The sequence below is a fragment of the Fusarium pseudograminearum genome, chromosome 1 (genome assembly GCF_000303195.2).
Source record: "Fusarium pseudograminearum CS3096 chromosome 1, whole genome shotgun sequence".
NCBI classification, from domain to species: domain Eukaryota; kingdom Fungi; phylum Ascomycota; class Sordariomycetes; order Hypocreales; family Nectriaceae; genus Fusarium; species Fusarium pseudograminearum.
Window position 1 is genome coordinate 656,340 of NC_031951.1, and position 16,689 is coordinate 673,028.

General features: G+C 46.9%; 6 protein-coding genes across 6 annotated transcripts; 4 read left to right on the forward strand and 2 right to left on the reverse strand.

Moving 5' to 3' along the window:
- Positions 1 to 277: 277 nt before the first annotated feature.
- Positions 278 to 1,881, forward strand: FPSE_06985 (uncharacterized protein; the record flags this gene model as incomplete). Its single annotated transcript, XM_009260103.1, has 4 exons — positions 278 to 474; positions 540 to 606; positions 671 to 744; positions 795 to 1,881. The coding sequence occupies 4 exons, from the start codon at positions 278 to 280 to the stop codon at positions 1,879 to 1,881; spliced, it is 1,425 nt and encodes a 474-aa protein (XP_009258378.1).
- A 504-nt stretch (positions 1,882 to 2,385) lies between these two features.
- Positions 2,386 to 3,456, reverse strand: FPSE_06986 (uncharacterized protein; the record flags this gene model as incomplete). Its single annotated transcript, XM_009260104.1, has 4 exons — positions 2,386 to 2,529; positions 2,591 to 2,854; positions 2,905 to 3,045; positions 3,112 to 3,456. 4 exons carry the CDS (start codon positions 3,454 to 3,456, stop codon positions 2,386 to 2,388), a joined length of 894 nt encoding a protein of 297 aa, XP_009258379.1.
- A 715-nt stretch (positions 3,457 to 4,171) lies between these two features.
- On the reverse strand, positions 4,172 to 5,077 carry FPSE_06987 (uncharacterized protein; the record flags this gene model as incomplete). The annotated part of the gene is made up of 1 exon (XM_009260105.1): positions 4,172 to 5,077. The coding sequence occupies one exon, from the start codon at positions 5,075 to 5,077 to the stop codon at positions 4,172 to 4,174; it is 906 nt and encodes a 301-aa protein (XP_009258380.1).
- A 2,449-nt stretch (positions 5,078 to 7,526) lies between these two features.
- On the forward strand, positions 7,527 to 8,473 carry FPSE_06988 (uncharacterized protein; the record flags this gene model as incomplete). The annotated part of the gene is made up of 2 exons (XM_009260106.1): positions 7,527 to 7,592; positions 7,826 to 8,473. The coding sequence occupies 2 exons, from the start codon at positions 7,527 to 7,529 to the stop codon at positions 8,471 to 8,473; spliced, it is 714 nt and encodes a 237-aa protein (XP_009258381.1).
- A 560-nt stretch (positions 8,474 to 9,033) lies between these two features.
- On the forward strand, positions 9,034 to 12,541 carry FPSE_06989 (uncharacterized protein; the record flags this gene model as incomplete). Its single annotated transcript, XM_009260107.1, has 2 exons — positions 9,034 to 10,226; positions 10,327 to 12,541. The coding sequence occupies 2 exons, from the start codon at positions 9,034 to 9,036 to the stop codon at positions 12,539 to 12,541; spliced, it is 3,408 nt and encodes a 1,135-aa protein (XP_009258382.1).
- Positions 12,542 to 12,802: 261 nt separating this feature from the next.
- Positions 12,803 to 15,852, forward strand: FPSE_06990 (uncharacterized protein; the record flags this gene model as incomplete). The annotated part of the gene is made up of 7 exons (XM_009260108.1): positions 12,803 to 13,177; positions 13,234 to 13,931; positions 13,968 to 14,347; positions 14,518 to 14,572; positions 14,845 to 15,106; positions 15,216 to 15,443; positions 15,505 to 15,852. The coding sequence occupies 7 exons, from the start codon at positions 12,803 to 12,805 to the stop codon at positions 15,850 to 15,852; spliced, it is 2,346 nt and encodes a 781-aa protein (XP_009258383.1).
- Between the last annotated feature and the right edge of the window lie 837 nt (positions 15,853 to 16,689).

Here is a 16,689-nt window from a genome sequence, read left to right on the forward strand (position 1 = left end):
CTACTGCAATCTGTTCAATTAGTGTTAAGACCCAGTTGGAGATTTATCCCGGTCAACCAATTCCGAATGCCCCGAAAACACCAAGATAGACTAACCTAATATGGCATGCGTTGAGATAGCCAATGACATGTCACCATCACAGATGATACCATTACAGGGATAACTTAGATTCAAGACCCCGAATACGGGGAAATAGTAAAAATCGTCCTATTTAAACCACGCTCCTGCCTGTGTTTACTGCTGTTTACGCATTCTTTACTGATCCTCTGTACCAACCATGAATCCATCCGGCAATACCGAACAACCTCAGGCCTCCCGGCTTGGGGACAATCTCGTCAGGCTGGAAGATTATGGATTGCACCAACCCTCAGCTCATCAGAAGCTCACACCTTTGGATATGAACCTACCCAGGCTCTATGGAGCACGCTGGATCCTTTGCTTCCCTTTACTACCAGGGTCCGACAAGTTGCAAGTGTTAGTACAGCCTCATACGATAGCTCGTGAATGAATGGAAAGGTCAAAGGTTAACATATTCTCAGGTACGACAAGCTTAAGCAAGGACTAGCACACACTGTTGTGTCTATTCCATGGATCACTGGCACAATCGTAAGTCCTCATACTGAAAGTCGCTATACTTGTAGTTACTGACCGTGTCGCTTGTACCATACAGGGTCCAGAGGAAGGTCGTGATCCTGATGATGGAAGGATCCAGATTCTCGAATCGCCGGGCCCTATATCGTTTCCGTATGTCCTCCATTGTGCCTACGAGTCCCACTTACTGACGCACTTTTTAGCTATAAAGATCTCACTGGAATCGTACCCTCGTATACAGAGCTGAAAGAACAAAACTTCCCGCTCTCTGCTCTTTCCACGGCACAGCTTGGTCCTATAGACGCTATGCCACAAGGCCCTGAGCAACCTGTATTTGTGGCCCAGGCGAACTTTGTGGAAGGTGGGCTCCTACTAGCAGTGGGTGTTCACCACTCGGCTTGCGACGCCTCTGCTTTGGATGCCATCGTCAGCACTTGGGCTCACAACACTGCTGCTGTCAGCGATGGCACCAAGTCGTTTGCACCATTCGATGACCAGTCGAACGATCGTTCTTCTCTTATGAAAGGCCATCTTGACACCGAGTCCGGCGACTCTTGTGGTTACATGCTCATGCCTACTCCTCCGCAGAGCAACCAGGCAATGCCTGCGTTTGTGATGCCCCCCCTCTCGTCTCGTCTTTTCCATTTCTCGTCGGAATCACTCAAGAATCTCAAAGAAGCTGCAGAGGCATTCTCTACCCACGACGCCTTGCTTGCTTTTATCTGGCACCATATGACTTTGGCCCGGGTAAAGTCTGGCGTTTTCACCAACCCTCCTGGCGACGCGGACGTGTCGGCACTGTGTGTCGCCGTTAACGTTCGTAACCGTATCAGCCCTCCGTTACCACCATCCTATCTCGGAAATGCATCAATGCCTTGTGTGACTGACAAGCTTCCGGTATCGGCTATCATATCGGGTACTAGTCTCCCGCGAGTTGCGGCAACCATCCGAAGGTCGTTGGCGGCGTTTACTAATCCCAGTCGTGTGTCTGCAACTATTGGGCTCTTGGACTCTCGGACCAATCCCACGGATTACAAACTCGCTTTCAATGCCTTCCTTGGCCCCGATACTGTTGAGTCATCCTGGACTGACCTTGAAGTCTATGGCAATACCTGGGGCGCGATGGGGATGTTGGATGCGTTTAGGGTTCCAGGTGAAGGTTCAGATGGAGTGATTACAATACTGCCCAGACTGAAGGATGAGAGCCTGGAAGTTGTTGTCGGATTGAAGACGGAGGCCATGGAGAAGTTGCTCGCCGAGGAGAGCTTCGTTCGGGCTGCCGACCTCTAGATATACCCGTGTGGGGTGGTAATTGAGCAATCACTTTTCTTTTATTCCGTTCTATCTGTTAAGATACAGGTCTTAACAGGCTCCAGGATTATATCCATTTTTGTATTTTATCACTATTGACAACCCGAAAAAGCCTTTCGCTAAATATTACCTACTTCTCGCAAGTCCAAAAGCTTTAGACACAGTCGAAGCGGAACTCATTAGGCCTGCCTGAGAGGATCGTACTAGTAAGAGGCTCACTATGGTTTGTAAGTAACTGCAGGTGCCTTTGCATCCAGTCCCTCTGTGCGGCAGGAACAGGCAAGGCGCTACAGGCGACGCTTAAGGGCCATATCAGTGAGAATCCTCTAATCCTTATACCCATGTTACTCCTTTCGTCAAAGCTTGAAGTGTTTCGGTCGTGAACTTGTCTTCCGTCACTATGGGAAGCAAGGCTTATATTTGTTAAGTCTTGCCCCAGAAGATACAGAACGCTAGAGCATATGTCGTCAACCAGCTCCATAATCACTCTCTCGATTCGATTTCTTTGACCCATGTTCGATGGATCTTCTCTTGAAGCTGACAGGCGAGTGATAGTACGGAGTAGAATGGATTGAATAATGATCCTCGATACTCGGTACAAATTCCAGACACGAGCGATATAGCGATCTGTATATCTGTGAATGGCTTGTGGAGTATAATATGTTCTGCCAGTATTGTTTATGTTTACCGCTGTGGAATAAGACCATTGAGTTGATAGGCGGCTTGCCCAGATGGATAGCTCTGAATCCAGTTCGGTGGCATCGGATATTAAACGCTCGGTTTCAGTCGTACTAACATCTTTCGATGCGTCCAGCTGGTAACATGAGTATTGCAGCTGTGGCACTCTAGCTACTAGTGAAACCAGGCGATCTTCTGGATCTTCATAAGAGGACAGGGTGAGTTTGGAGAAAGTCTCATCAACCGGCTGTAAAGTCTGCATTTGACCCAGAACCTGCGAATGTTATCAGGGTCTATTCAAGAAACGATGTCGAAGATTCGTACCACGCTTTTGCGGACAAAGGAAAACATGTCACGAAAAAGCCGAGATTCTGAGCTACTAGTGCCACGAGCTTTTATAAGAGCGGCAGCTCCGTCTACATGAGACCCCCAGGCTGATCTTAGACTTGGTTCTCCCATCTTGGTCTTGATATCCGTCAGCATTCCTTTCTCAATATGTTGGTAAGTTCAACTGTGCTTCAGCATACTAACCTCGTAACCACATAAAAGTAGTACAGCGTATAGCGTTTCGTCAGAGAAAGGTAGGTTGGGGTCCTGAATAGCCGCTCGGAGGGCACTTAGGGCCTTGGTATAAGATTTGCCAGACAGCTGGACCGCTTGTGGTATGATGTTTACGGCAGACGCATACGATATTGCCTCTACTGCTAAACGCAAGACAGAGCCTTGCTGGCTTTGGAAGTAAAGAGAGGGGAGTTGCTGATGAAGATGGCGCGTAGGATCTTCGTTTGGTAGATTGTCGACTGTGCTATTGTAGAAATTGCTTATCGCAACGTCCTCTTTGGAGGTGCGCAATGCGCGCGGGATAGTCACGGCCATATCGGAATATGATGTTGAGAATCGTCCAAGTGTAGTCAAAGCAGAAACGATCTGACCTGGCTGAGAATGACTTTCGACCTTTTTCTGATGATGTTTTGCTCTCGTTTTAGTTGTTTCGTCTCGGAATACGAACTGCGATTGATTTCGATAACCATCACAGGTCTTGCCTGACTTGACACAACGTGAACATGCCGGCCGTCCTTCATCGCACTGTGACCTTTTAGTGCCATTCGTATGGCTCAGAGCTCAAGCATTCATCGTACCTTTTTATGTAACTTTCTAGATATCTTCTGTCAGAACACCGTGGACATTTGAAAGTGTCTAGAATACAGCAACTTACCTGCAATTTCCACATCCCCGGCTTGGTCTTCCACAGTAAACCATCGATAATATTTTCGAATGTCTGTCTGTTTACTTGGTAGATATATTTGATAGTCGTGTGAAAGTAGAGAGTGAGGGTGGTCAGGTAGACACTTGCAGTACTAAATGTAGATTTTCTATATTTCAGGGGAAATGTTCAATTCTGTTTGTCAGATAAGGTCAGCCACGTAATTAGCTAAGCGCCCCCCCACAGTAAGTGGGGTAGATCTAGAGCCAATACCGCAAAGCGTAGTAGTGTGAGAACGAAAATTATTAGTGCATATATTGCACATCCCTCATGACATTTGATTGTAAGAGCTCTGTTACTATAGATGTTACTACTCTAACAAGAGATTTATCCACTCTTTGCAACAAGTGTACCGCGCTCCTTCAATGCGCCGATCAATTGGAGAATTGCCTGACAAGCCAGTTTGGCAACTGTATCGCCACCTTCTAAGCGGGGATCGAAGGAGCAGACAACAAGCGAGGTTGGGTTCACCTTTTGAGGGATCATCTGCATCAAGCCTGTCACGTCCTCGGGGAAGAAGCCACCGAAGGAAGGGAAATCATTGACACGGCCCAGCGACTGGTCGAGGACATCCAAATCGAGATGGATATGGGCATCCTTGATATCATCTCGTCGATCAAGGACAGCAGCAAGACCAGCAGTAAAATCAACCTTTTCATCGGCCTTGCCCCAAACTACATCGACTCCTGCCTCCTTGATCCCCTTGATTTGCAGCTCAGAACAATCTCGCAGTCCGCACCATATGACCTTCTTAACATCTAGGGGCTCGTGGCCAGGAACGCTCTTCATCAACGTATGCCAGCTCGAACCAGTCATCATCGAGGCAGACATAGCATCCAGATAACCATTCTCGTGAATCGAGGGGTTGTCGAGATCATCGTGAGCATCTAGCCACAGGGCTCCAGGCCGAGAACCTCCAGAGCTATGTTGGTTGAGTCCAGCCAAGGTTCCAGTGCTTCCATAACAGTTCCCGGATAGAACAAGAGGGAATGAGTTGTTCTTGACGGCTGTAGCGACGGCGTTGGAGACACGGCGAATGATCTCAAAGGTCTTGCCGATTTCACCTTCGAACTCATCGACAGGGCCGATATTGATAAATGAGACGGGGGCTAGTTTGCTTAAATCCCGCTCGATGCCGTGGGAGAGGATGCGAAGAGGACCGCCCCCGACGCGATGGTCATAAGCGCCGACATGGTACGGGCAGACAATAATGGTGATTGAAGTATATGTCATAATGTCCAGATTCACTGGTGATTTCTGAGAATGGAATTGGTAAAGGTACGTCAGCTCAGAGGAAGGAGAAGTTTTGAAAAATATATACCTTTCAGACGATAACGTTATAGGTTAAACTTTGTAGCGGCATTGGCTGAGTTTAAATGGTTGGAACCACTTGGGGCCCCTGCTTAGAAACAGGATGTACCCACCGGTCGGGACTAACGTGACGACCCCCTCTCTCTCCTCTGTATGGGTGCTTTGTTATTCGTTGAAAAACATACACGAGGCGTCACTCCGACGGCAGATCTCGATCAACTGTGAGAAATTGAGTCAGCGCTTTGTTCCGAAGGTGGGTCGGCCTTGTTAATCAACTCTGACCCACGGGTAGACAGTCTTTTCATACGCCATTAATGAAGCGAAGCAGTGCATTTGCACCATTTGCCAATCAATTAAAATAACAGTTATTGCAATATCTAGACGCGCGCATTAAGAAAAAAACATATAGCCTTCTATAGTACCTTTTGCATCTCAACCATCTTATCGTGCGCCTTCTGAAGTCGCTCCTTGAGATTCCATCTGGCATCTTCACCAACAGCATCCGCCATCTCTTTGAACTTGGAGGTCCAGCTCTTCCACTTCTCTACATCTATCTTATAGATGCGGGCCATCTTCGTAAGCGCAATAACTTTGGCAAAGGCATCACCAGCGATGAGAACATAGTTCGCGGCGGCAAGAACCTGCGCTTGTTTGAGGATGTGTTTTGTGATGTCACCCTCGTGTTCCATCTCAAAAGCTGATTTCAGGTCATGCACTACCCAGCGAGGACCAGAAGTGCCAAGTAGATCTGCTTGGAAGAGCCTGGCGATGAGGGCTGTCGTGTTCAAAGAGGCGTGTGCCACTTTTTCAAGACCGGGCTTCTCGAGGTCCAGAGACATTCCTTCCACTGTGGTAAATATCAGTAAGACTTGGGCTAGGACTAAGGGGCTTGATATCAATCTCTTACATGAAGATGCATCCCATGGATCGCGAGCACCAGTTTGTATACCATCGAAGTCAGAAGCAGTATCGGCATCCTATACCATTTAGTAATCATTGCAATTCAGATACGATAAACGTAAAATACCTTTTTTCTGCATCCAGGAGGAATGTTGTGTGCCATCCCAATAAGGAATTGAGCAAGAGTCTCGTTTTTGGGGTCTGGATAAGGCAACTCTCTGACTGTTTCGAAAACGATGTTTGTGACGCTATTCAGAATGCCAAAGATGTCGTACTCGAAATGTCTCTTTACTTCGACATCGTCTTCCTGCCAACGAGCGTTTTCGGCATCAATGCTAGTCATGTAATGATTATAGCACCGCTCGATGGCTTGTGAGATAGCTTCGTCTGAGTCGCCTTGGTTCAGCAGCATATCACGGACAGCTTCGTAATAAGCAGCTTCGGAATCTGCATCTAACTCATCTTGTTGTTCCTCGATACAGGTTTCAAGATAAGTTAGCCATTGTTGACTTTCTTGTTTGCTGTCTTGGTCAACCATGTTTTGATTGGCCATGTCTTGTGTAGAGGGTAATGAAGATTGAAAGAGTACGTGATTTCGACGTTGAATAGACAAATATTCAAGGATAATATGATATGAGATGGTGAGAGAAATCAAGGTCGGATAGGTTCTTATCATTGATATAACTTGTATGAGGAGGCCTCGTCAGGCTGATTTAGAACATTGGCGCGGCATATTTTGGCTTGCCGCCGAGATTGTGCTGCGCCTTAGTCTTGCCCAATGAGATCATCGGATTTACAGACGCGCGTTAATGTTCGACTGAAACAGGACATGCATGAACCCTCGAACAGGTGATTTTTATCTGAGCTATTTCCGTCGGGGAATTAATGATATATCTCATGGTCTGATCCCCCGGTTCTGGTGTTTGCCGCCCAGCCTCATTCATATCACCAACTGCCAATGCTCGACCCCGGCTTCAAGGAGTGAGATGATTGGGCACAACGAAACAACATTCCATGATCAACCAACACCATGACATGATCATATCCTCTCATATCGTACAGGTCGCGAAAACACCAACGTTACAGGCGCGTATATGGTTCTATGAATAAAATATCGACGACCAACAACATGAAAACTCCAAGCGAATGCCTCAGGTTGAGTTCGGTTATGTATGTTGGTTCTTCAATGCTTCAGACTGCCATCCGGCGCGAATGGTTAAGACTCTAGGCCAACAGTTTTTAAAATTGGAATTAATATTGTTATATAAACTTGACTTGTCGTTGAACTTGGGAAAAAGCCACAATCCTCACTACCATCCTCTGCCATCCCTACAAAGCTATCCATCGCTGGTCGATTTGCTTCTACTCATTAGTTCTCTTTGTGCCTTTAACATTCTTTCTCATATACTCCCAGTTCTTCCTGAACATCCTACATCTATATCTACATCTTCGTCGTTACTCCTTTGTCATCATGAACAGACTATTTGGTCGCCGTGAAGAGCCCAGACGTAGCTCAGATGATGACTACAACAAAATGGTATGGCTTATTCCTTCTTCCTGGCCTTAGGGTATTACAAACAGTGCCCGCTGCAAGCATAAGAGACGAAATTATTAGGTCACCCACCTTATGCTACTTAGATTAGGCTTCTTAGACTACTTATTTTTGTAGTCTAGAACTTTTCTAGGAGGCCAGCTTTTCTTCTACCCACTATCTAGTCTAGTCTAGCCACATCTACCATCTGTCTATACACATGCTAATTATGACTCCAGCAATACTTCACTCCTCGCGGTAATATACCAGCAAAAGTGGTCGAGCAACAAGTCCGAGAGCGCGTCATTGACCCCAACGACAAAACCAAATACAAATACCCTCATCAATACAAGAACGATGAAAAGGACGCCAATGGCAATCCACGCCAAAACTTCGAACCTTTCGAGCGCAGGAACCGCCCCGCCGACGAAGTACCTTTCTTCGAAATTCCCATCAACAGCCGAATCAATCTGGATAAAAAACCTGCGCCGCTTAAGAGTGTTCAGAAGCTAGAGAAAGAGCCACCTCATCACAACGACAGGGCTCGAGTGCAGCTCAACGAGCTCAATGACTCGGGCCCCCTTCGAGGTGTTGTTGCAGTGGAGAAACAAACTGGTCACAACTGCGGGGTTGCGGGAGTTATCTATCATCCCGAGGGTAGCACACACGACCTTGACCGTGCGCGCATGGGACCTCTGAACCGTGAAGGTCGTCAGTTTTTGAAACGATTTGCGGATGACGATGGTGATCACCGTGTGACTACGTGGCCCCCTCGTGATGAGGATGGAGATGATCTCGCATTGTATGAAGGACGGTATGAGAAGGTCAGGGCCTCGAAGCCAAAACCGATGCCCAAGTCTCCAAACAACAAGTTTTTCAAGAAATAGTCACCTTATGCTGCTTAGACTAGGCTTCTGAGACTACTTACCTTTGTGTCCTAAAACTTAAGAGGTCAACTTTTCTGCTCGGCACAAGGGGGGGAGGCAACATCATAATGGATGGGTAATATGTTTGCGATATTTTTTAGTGTTCGTGCAACAAATCGTTCGTTTTCTATAGGCAGTTCAATGCATTTTGTTTAGTATTCAGACAAACGGTTATCATCGCCATCATTGCCATAGCATCATTAAAATAAGTCAACGACGAAATAACTTGCCATGTAGTCTCGTTCCTCGCACCCACTTTCCTTATGCACATTTGAACATAAATCACACCTGACCACGCTTCTGCAGGTGCAAATCAGACCAACAACAATTTCTGCCTAAACATCCTTGCAGTTATTTTGACCTCTACCTTGCCAGATACAATCTGCCTTATCCACCCTGTCATCGGGCGGCAGCCCAGTCAGGCTGTGCATTTTTCTCCATTTCCCGCCAAAAAAACAAAAAGCTGTTTCAGCCCAAACCCAGGTTAAACAACCACGGCATTCGCATTCACTTCATACGATATGAGCTTCGGTTACTCTGTTGGTGATGTGCTCGCCATCATTGCATTGGCCAACAAGATCCGAAAGGACTTTATGGGAGCGCCTGAGCAGTTCAAAAGCATCAATCAAGACGTTCGGTCGCTCTCAATCGTCATCCAAGATGCTTACGCCAATTTAGACCACATGTCAGAAGGGCATGCTGCCGACTTCAGCGAGATCATTGATACTTGCCAGAGTTTACTTCACAAGCTGGAGAGCATGATGAGCAAATGGAGCGTCATATCGGATACAAGCAAAAGCAAAACAGCACGTAGATTGTGGAAAAGGCTGATGTGGGAGCCAGATGAGATAAGCGACCTACGAACGCAAATTACATCCAAGATCACGCTTTTGAACGCCTTTAACGACCAAGCAACAAGTCAGAACGTTGCAAAGCTCATGCATCGAAGCAACAATGATGAAAAGCAAGCTACGTTAGATTGGATAAGCTCAATCGACTACATTCCCCAGCAAAACCATCTGGTTAGCAGACTCCAAGCCAACTCGAGACGATGGCTTTTCGATTCAGCAGAATACCAGAACTGGGGAAGTCGGAGAGGCCAGGTCTTATTTTGCCCAGGTGACCCTGGAACTGGTAAAACCTTTACAACAGCGATTGTACTCGAAACGTTGCAGGAACAGTCACAGGACAATCCCGATGTGCTGAACACTTTCGTCTACTGCACATACCAGTCACCAGACCAGGATGTCCATGGCCTGATAGCTAGCTTATTCCGCAATTCTCTTCAACAGGCTACAAATATTCCTGATGCTATCCTTTCACATTGCTGTCGGAAGCAAAGTGCCAAGCAAGGTCTCTTAAGAAACGAGGCGATACAACATCTGGAAATGTTATACAAGTCTTTCCAGAAAGTCACATTGCTAGTGGATGCTTTGGATGAAGTCCCAACAGAAGTGAGCCGACCTTTCATTGCGGAGATCCTCAAGCTACAAAAGACGTGTCGATTCAATTTGTTTGTGACGTCTCGCCACATTCCAGAGATACAAAACCAGTTTACCGCCCATGGTGCAGCCATACTTGAGATTCGAGGAAGCGACAGAGACATTCATCGATTTTTGAATGATTCAATTTTCCAATTGCCTAGGTTCGTCGCTAGAGATCCATCATTTCAAGTCGAGATCGTCGAAAGGATCACTGAAGCTAGTTCCGGAATGTAAGTGTCTTGTCCTCGCCCGCAGATTCGTCGTAACCATACAAAAGCGTTCTCTCGACACAGGCCAAGTTGGCAAATTTGTAGACTAACCGTGAACCAGGTTCCTTCTCGCAGAACTCCATTTGCGATCCTTAAAGAACAAAAAGTCTCCCAAGGCCCTGCGAGCCTCTCTCGCCAAGTTGTCAGTCGGATCGGATGCTTACGACAGTGCATACCAGGATGCCATGACAAGAATTTCTGGACTAGGTCCAGAATCCGAAGCACTTGCTAAGCAAGCTTTGCTAATAATAATTTTCGCCCGGGAGCCCTTACGCACAGAAGATCTGGCATATGCACTGTCCGTCGAGCCAGACAGTGAAACTATTGATGACGACAACGTGCCAGATATTGATGACATCGCAAGTATCTGTGCTGGTCTCATAATTGTTGATCAAGAGAGCAACATCGTCAGGCTAGTACACAAGTCGGCACAGGAATACTTCGAGCGCCACCAGGCTCAATTATTTCCACGAGCCAGCGAAACAATGGCACGTCTTTGCCTTCAATATCTCAGTTTATCCATTTCAACAACATACTTCGACAAGAGGGTTGAATTCTCGTGGCCACCCTTTAGAAGGTACGCCCACATGAATTGGGCCTACCATTCTCGTTGCGCTGAGAGAGATGATGAAGCCACCAAGGTGGCAGACGTCGATCTTGATAAGAGTATGATAGTCCCTGACCTTCATTCCGTATCCACATTGGCAATCGATCTGCTTGCAAAAGATTTAGCAGGCAGTCTCCCCTCGGCTCTCGAAAATGCTTGCCGAGAAAGACGCCATGCCTTGGTAGAGTTGCTTCTCACCGTCAATGATTACGATCTGAATTGCGGGCCAACCATGGCGTTCGTAGCGAGTCCAAGTTCACAACACGATATGTTGGTAGAAACGGGAACAACGAATGAGATGGAACTGGACGATGACACCAGGGACGGTCCATCTGGGGGTAAAAGTGCTTCATTGCACCCATGGACCTCGGAGAACGGCACACTAGATCCTTATGTCGAAGAAGGTCAATTTTTGTTATCGAAAGCGGCTGAGATGGGCGATGATGCCATGGTCAGAATGCTCCTCAGACATGGGGCAGACCCAAACCCAGTTAGCCCTTTAGGTCTAACAGCTCTTTACGTTGCGGCAGATAACGGACACGAGACAACAGTGTCTCTTCTCTTGGAACAACCCACCATTAATCCAGAGGGCACCAGCAGGCCTGGAGCGGTACTGTGGACTCCGCTGTTAGCTGCCGTTAACGGCGGTCACATCAGATGCGCAAAGCTACTGCTTGATCGTGTAAATAGAAATTATAGGGATGAGCTCGGTAGGAACGTCGCTTGCCTCGCTGCTAAAAATGGGGATAGCGAAATGCTCAAAGAGCTGGTCAAATGGTCGGATATTGAATTTGATCCTGCAGAAGGTATCAAATGCAGGTCGGCGTTGGAGATCGCACTGAGAGAGAGCAAAGAGGAAGCTGCTCTGGTTTTAATACCTCATTCTGACGCGAAGCGTGTCTATCGAGGTGGAAACAGGCCATTGAACCTTGCTGCCACAGCTAAATCCGGTAAAGCCATTCAACTATTATTCAGTCAAGGCGCCCTGGTGAATGCGAAAGGCAAGAAGGGTCGGACTGTTCTTCATACTGCTGCCATGACAGGGGACGACGAGACGATAAAGCTCATCCTGGTCCACCCAGACATTGACATAAACCTCAGAAATGATGAGGGAAACACGCCTCTCATGGAGCTCTTAAAATGCTTGCTTGATTGGGCCAGCCAAACCAATAGCTTCGAGCGACAGCGGTCTCAATACAAAGACATGGTTTTGAGGTCAATACATCTATTACTATCAAGGCCTGAGTTGGATATCAACGCGCAAAATCTTGAAGGCGACACAGCTCTTCTCATGGCAGCGTCTGTTGATGACACCACTGATTCAGGAGATGAAGACAACATATTTAACGCTATCTTTTATCACCATGGTGTCAATATGGAGCACAGAAACAAGTTCGGCCAAACATCTCTGAGTCGTGCTATTATGGCAGGCTCGCAGAGGGTTCAAATCATTTTGAAAGAAACGCAGCTGATGTATCAGTTCAGTGAGATCCAAGCTGATGGGGAGACGCTGCTTTCTCTCGCTGCTGAGCATGAATGGGATGGAGAGCTCAAATGGGAAGACATTGTGAATATGTCGCCTCCAGAGTTTATGGATCGCAAGTTTTCTGCATTCTTAAGGGCTGCCAACTCAACGCCGATAGATGACCCCAGACATTTCTTTACCTAGTGCAGTGTAAATTATGGAATTCCCTCTAATGGAGCGATTTATCCAAATGAGATCATTTCTAGGGGCACGTTTCTCTGTCGATATGTGAGTGTAATAAGCCAAGATGCATTCGGCTCCAAGGGCCTAACCTCCAAAGATGTCTCGACCAGTCACGTCTCCACGTGCTCCAATTAAAGCGCGTAATTTCCAACTCGACCTTCCAACTCCAGCTCTCGATCCTAGTCATTCACTATCTCTCCTTCCCATCCGCCCTCATATAAAATGTCGCTCGCCTGGTTCCGCTGCAGAGCGAGGCTGCTCGCCTTAGTAGCAGTCTTTCTTTTCGGGACATTCTTCTGCCTCACACAATACGCAGACATGGGCTCGTTACGTCAGGGTTCTCTTTTGGCCCTTCTCTCATCAACACCGACTCTCATAGGCTCTGACCCGAAATTAAAATGGTATCCTCCTAGTGAGAATAAAGTCAATTCTCTGAAGGGTGCGATTGATGGGGAGGGTACTTATGGGTTTATTTTTGACTCGTCGGTTACACCTGATGAGAAGTATGGCACGTATAATTGGTGTAACATGCCGCATGCGAGGAAGAGGGAGTATAAGAAGCCTGAGAAGGAATATGAGCTTCAATATGTCGAAGTGGTAAGTTTTACATGTCTTCTTCCCGTTGATCCATAAATAAACTTACTCTCCTTCAGATCCAACGACATCACAAGCGCACTCCCTACGCAGCCAACGCATTTCCAGTGGAATCATATCAATGGAACTGCGATAACCAGGGTCTATACTACTTTGGCAGGCAATTCACCGATGAACCTAAACCCAACGCTCAAGGGTACTGGAAAGGCTTTATATCCGACATCAACCCCTTCATCCCATCCGGATGGATCGGATCATGTCAATTTCCCCAGATTACAGCTGAAGGTCTCGACGATTCATGGGTACACGGCAAAGATCTTTACGAAGTCTACCACGATCTTCTAAAGTTTATCCCTGGCCGCAATGAGGACTGGCGAAGCAAGGTCAAGTTCAGAGTCACCAACAATCAGATCACGAGCCAAGTCGCGGGCATGTTCATCAACGGCATGTATCAGGCGACTGATTCAGTTCCGCTGCATATCCAACAAGCGGGTGTGGATAGCCTTGAACCGCAGTACAAGTGCAGTGTTGGAAGCAAGTTGAGCAGTGCTATCAAGTCGTCTTCCAACGCGGAATGGAAGAAGCATCTTGACAAGACAAAGAGTCTGTACAAGGTTCTAGATGATATCTCTGGTGTCCCGGCGGATGATGAGGGTTTTCATGAGAGCTTTGATCACTACTACGATAATTTGTCTGCTCGACAATGTCACGCCAAACCCTTCCCTTGCAAGCTTGTTGATGGAAAGAACTCAACTAAGTGCGTTGATCAAAAGCTTGCCAACACGGTGTACAGGCTTGGTCAATGGGAATATTCCCAGATTTATCGCGATGCACCTGCTTCGTTGGCTGCGTCGGCTACATCATGGGGCGTATGGATCGCCGAGCTAGCCAGCCATTTTAGGCAAGTCATGTCTGGCAAGCAAGATATCCTGTATCTTCACAACTTTGCACACGATGGTTCAGTCAGTCGTCTTTTGAGTATTCTTCAGATTGACGTCATGGTTTGGCCTGGTATGGGAAGCGAGGTTGTGTTTGAGCTCTACAAGAAGGGCGGCAAATATTTTGTGAGGGTTTTGTTCAGTGGAAAGACGTTGAAGTCATCGCATCCAGACTTGGGGGTCATGGAAATGGTGCCTGTGGAGAGGCTGTTGGATTATTTTGATGGATTGGCTGGTAAGGATGCTAGTTTGGTCAAGGGTCGATGCTCTGGGGAGATTTCATTGTAAAGAATACTACCCTATATTGTGGTGAGTGTCGTGGTTTGTCGTTGTACGATGCTGACTCGTCGGTCATTGGTCGTGAATTAAGTTTAGTTTAATTGATTGCATGACAACCCATTAAAGCTGCATGGAAGACATTGTTTGTGTACGCATTTGAGTCTTGTTTGTCATGCTGGTTGTGAGTTTGAGAGAGTCCAACAGTAATGCTCAGACGATGTAACTTTAGCGAACAAAGAACAAGAACAGACTTTGGTTGCTCTCTGACATTAATTTGGGCGTGACCCCTAAAGTGGGCTACAGGTGACCAATCACAAGTAGCTCGTCTTGTTCTCCCCTAACAACCGTGATAAATTAGAATCTACCGTATCGACAGGTTTTTTGCCTGGAATCAATCCCGATGATCCTTCGTTACCGACTCATCAATTGAACCGACTACACTGCAAAATACAGAGCATCACATTTTGTTTTACTTGCCCTTCTGCAAGGGGGCGCCCAATCAAGGCATCAGCGCCGCACCACCACCCACCAGCCTCCAACGGGCGCCTACCGACGCACTGTAACCACCCAAAACAAAAATGCGTCATCATTCCAGAGGCTACTATTCCACCTCTTCCACCACCAGCTCACGCCCGAGATCCAGTTACGGCGCCAGCCCGGGAGATACGGCCTCAAGCTACAGTTCAAACTCGAGCTATTGCCCGCCATGCGAGCGGTATTTCCGCTGTGAAACATCTCTCGACCAGCATATCCTTGCAAAGCATCACGACACGTTTTGCTGGCGGTGCGACAGGCATTTTCATCATGTCTCTGCTCTTCAGCAGCATGTCGCCAACTCGTACAAGCATCATGTCTGTACGCACTGCGACCATGGGCCAGACTATGAGACTGCAGATGACTTGAATCACCACCTTGAGGAAGATCACAATGCTTGTCTCGAGTGCAACGAGATGTTTTACGACGAGGAAGATTTAATTCAGCATGATGTAGACGTCCACAATCGATGTCCCACATGTCAACGATTCTTTGATTCCCCATCCAATCTCATGAATGTAAGTACTTTCCATCCCTTACATTCTGTCTCACAAATGTCTGACCTGAGCCTCCCTCCAGCACGAAAAAGTCCACATGGAGAAAAACATGAAATGTCTGGCATGTCCACGAATGTTCATCTCTAATTCAGCAATGATGCTTCATCTCGAGCACGGCACATGCGAATCAGGCGCCAACCTCCGCGTTATCCAGAACGTGGTGGCAGATTGGTATGAGGAGTACGGACCAGCCGGACATGACCACGAAGACGATTTTCGATGCGAAAACTGCGGTTCTTATTTCAATCGTCTGAGTGCATTGCTTCAGCATGCTGAGAGTGAGACCTGTGATGCTGCTGTGTGGGATTTCTATCGGATTTTCGTTCACATTGAGTATAACCAGGACGCGTTTCAGCTTTTTGATTATTGAAGGGATTTTTATTGGGCTTTTTGTTTTTTTACAGGTTGAGCTTTTGTTTCTTTTACTTTTTAGCAAGGCGTATTATTAGGAATAGTAGGTGTTTATAGATTTAATTCATGGTAGGACATGCCGTGAGGCTTGTATCAACTGCCAGAACTTCACGCGAAGTTATAACTCCGGATTCGGAACGCGCGGCACATAGTGGACGAACCATACCTTGTTCAGCCATACTTTGTCAATTTGTATCAATGATATCTCTGCCCTTTTCCCAGCCATTGTTTAGTTTCCCCAGCCATTACCTTCCGATTATTTCCCCTGCATAGATTAGATATACCTGCCATTGTTTCAGTCACGAGCGATCCCCCCTCACGTCACGTCGCGAACCGCGCCGCGCCTGAAACCTCGTTGCTTTTTCTTAACCGTACACGACTTAAATACCGACAACGTCCCAACTCTAATTTCCCCTTTTTCATCAGCTTTCATACACCTACAACAACATACCAATCCACATCTGACACCATGTTCGACATCGACAAACTGCAAATATATGCAAACGACATGGATATAGACGTTCCTTGTTATGTCTGTAACATGAACTTTACCTCCTTGCCGGAACTCTACCTACACAAAACGCGTATGATACATTATTACTGTGTCGACTGTGGCACGAAATTCGGATCCCACTTGTCACTCCGAGATCACAAAAAGGCTACGAATCATTGTTCGTGTCTTAGATGTGGCCAAACCTGTTGATAGGGTTTCCATCTTCAATTACACTTTTTTGAGCATCATGACTCCAATGCCCTCACACATGACCTTTGCCCTACTATAAGGTCCAGAAGGGGC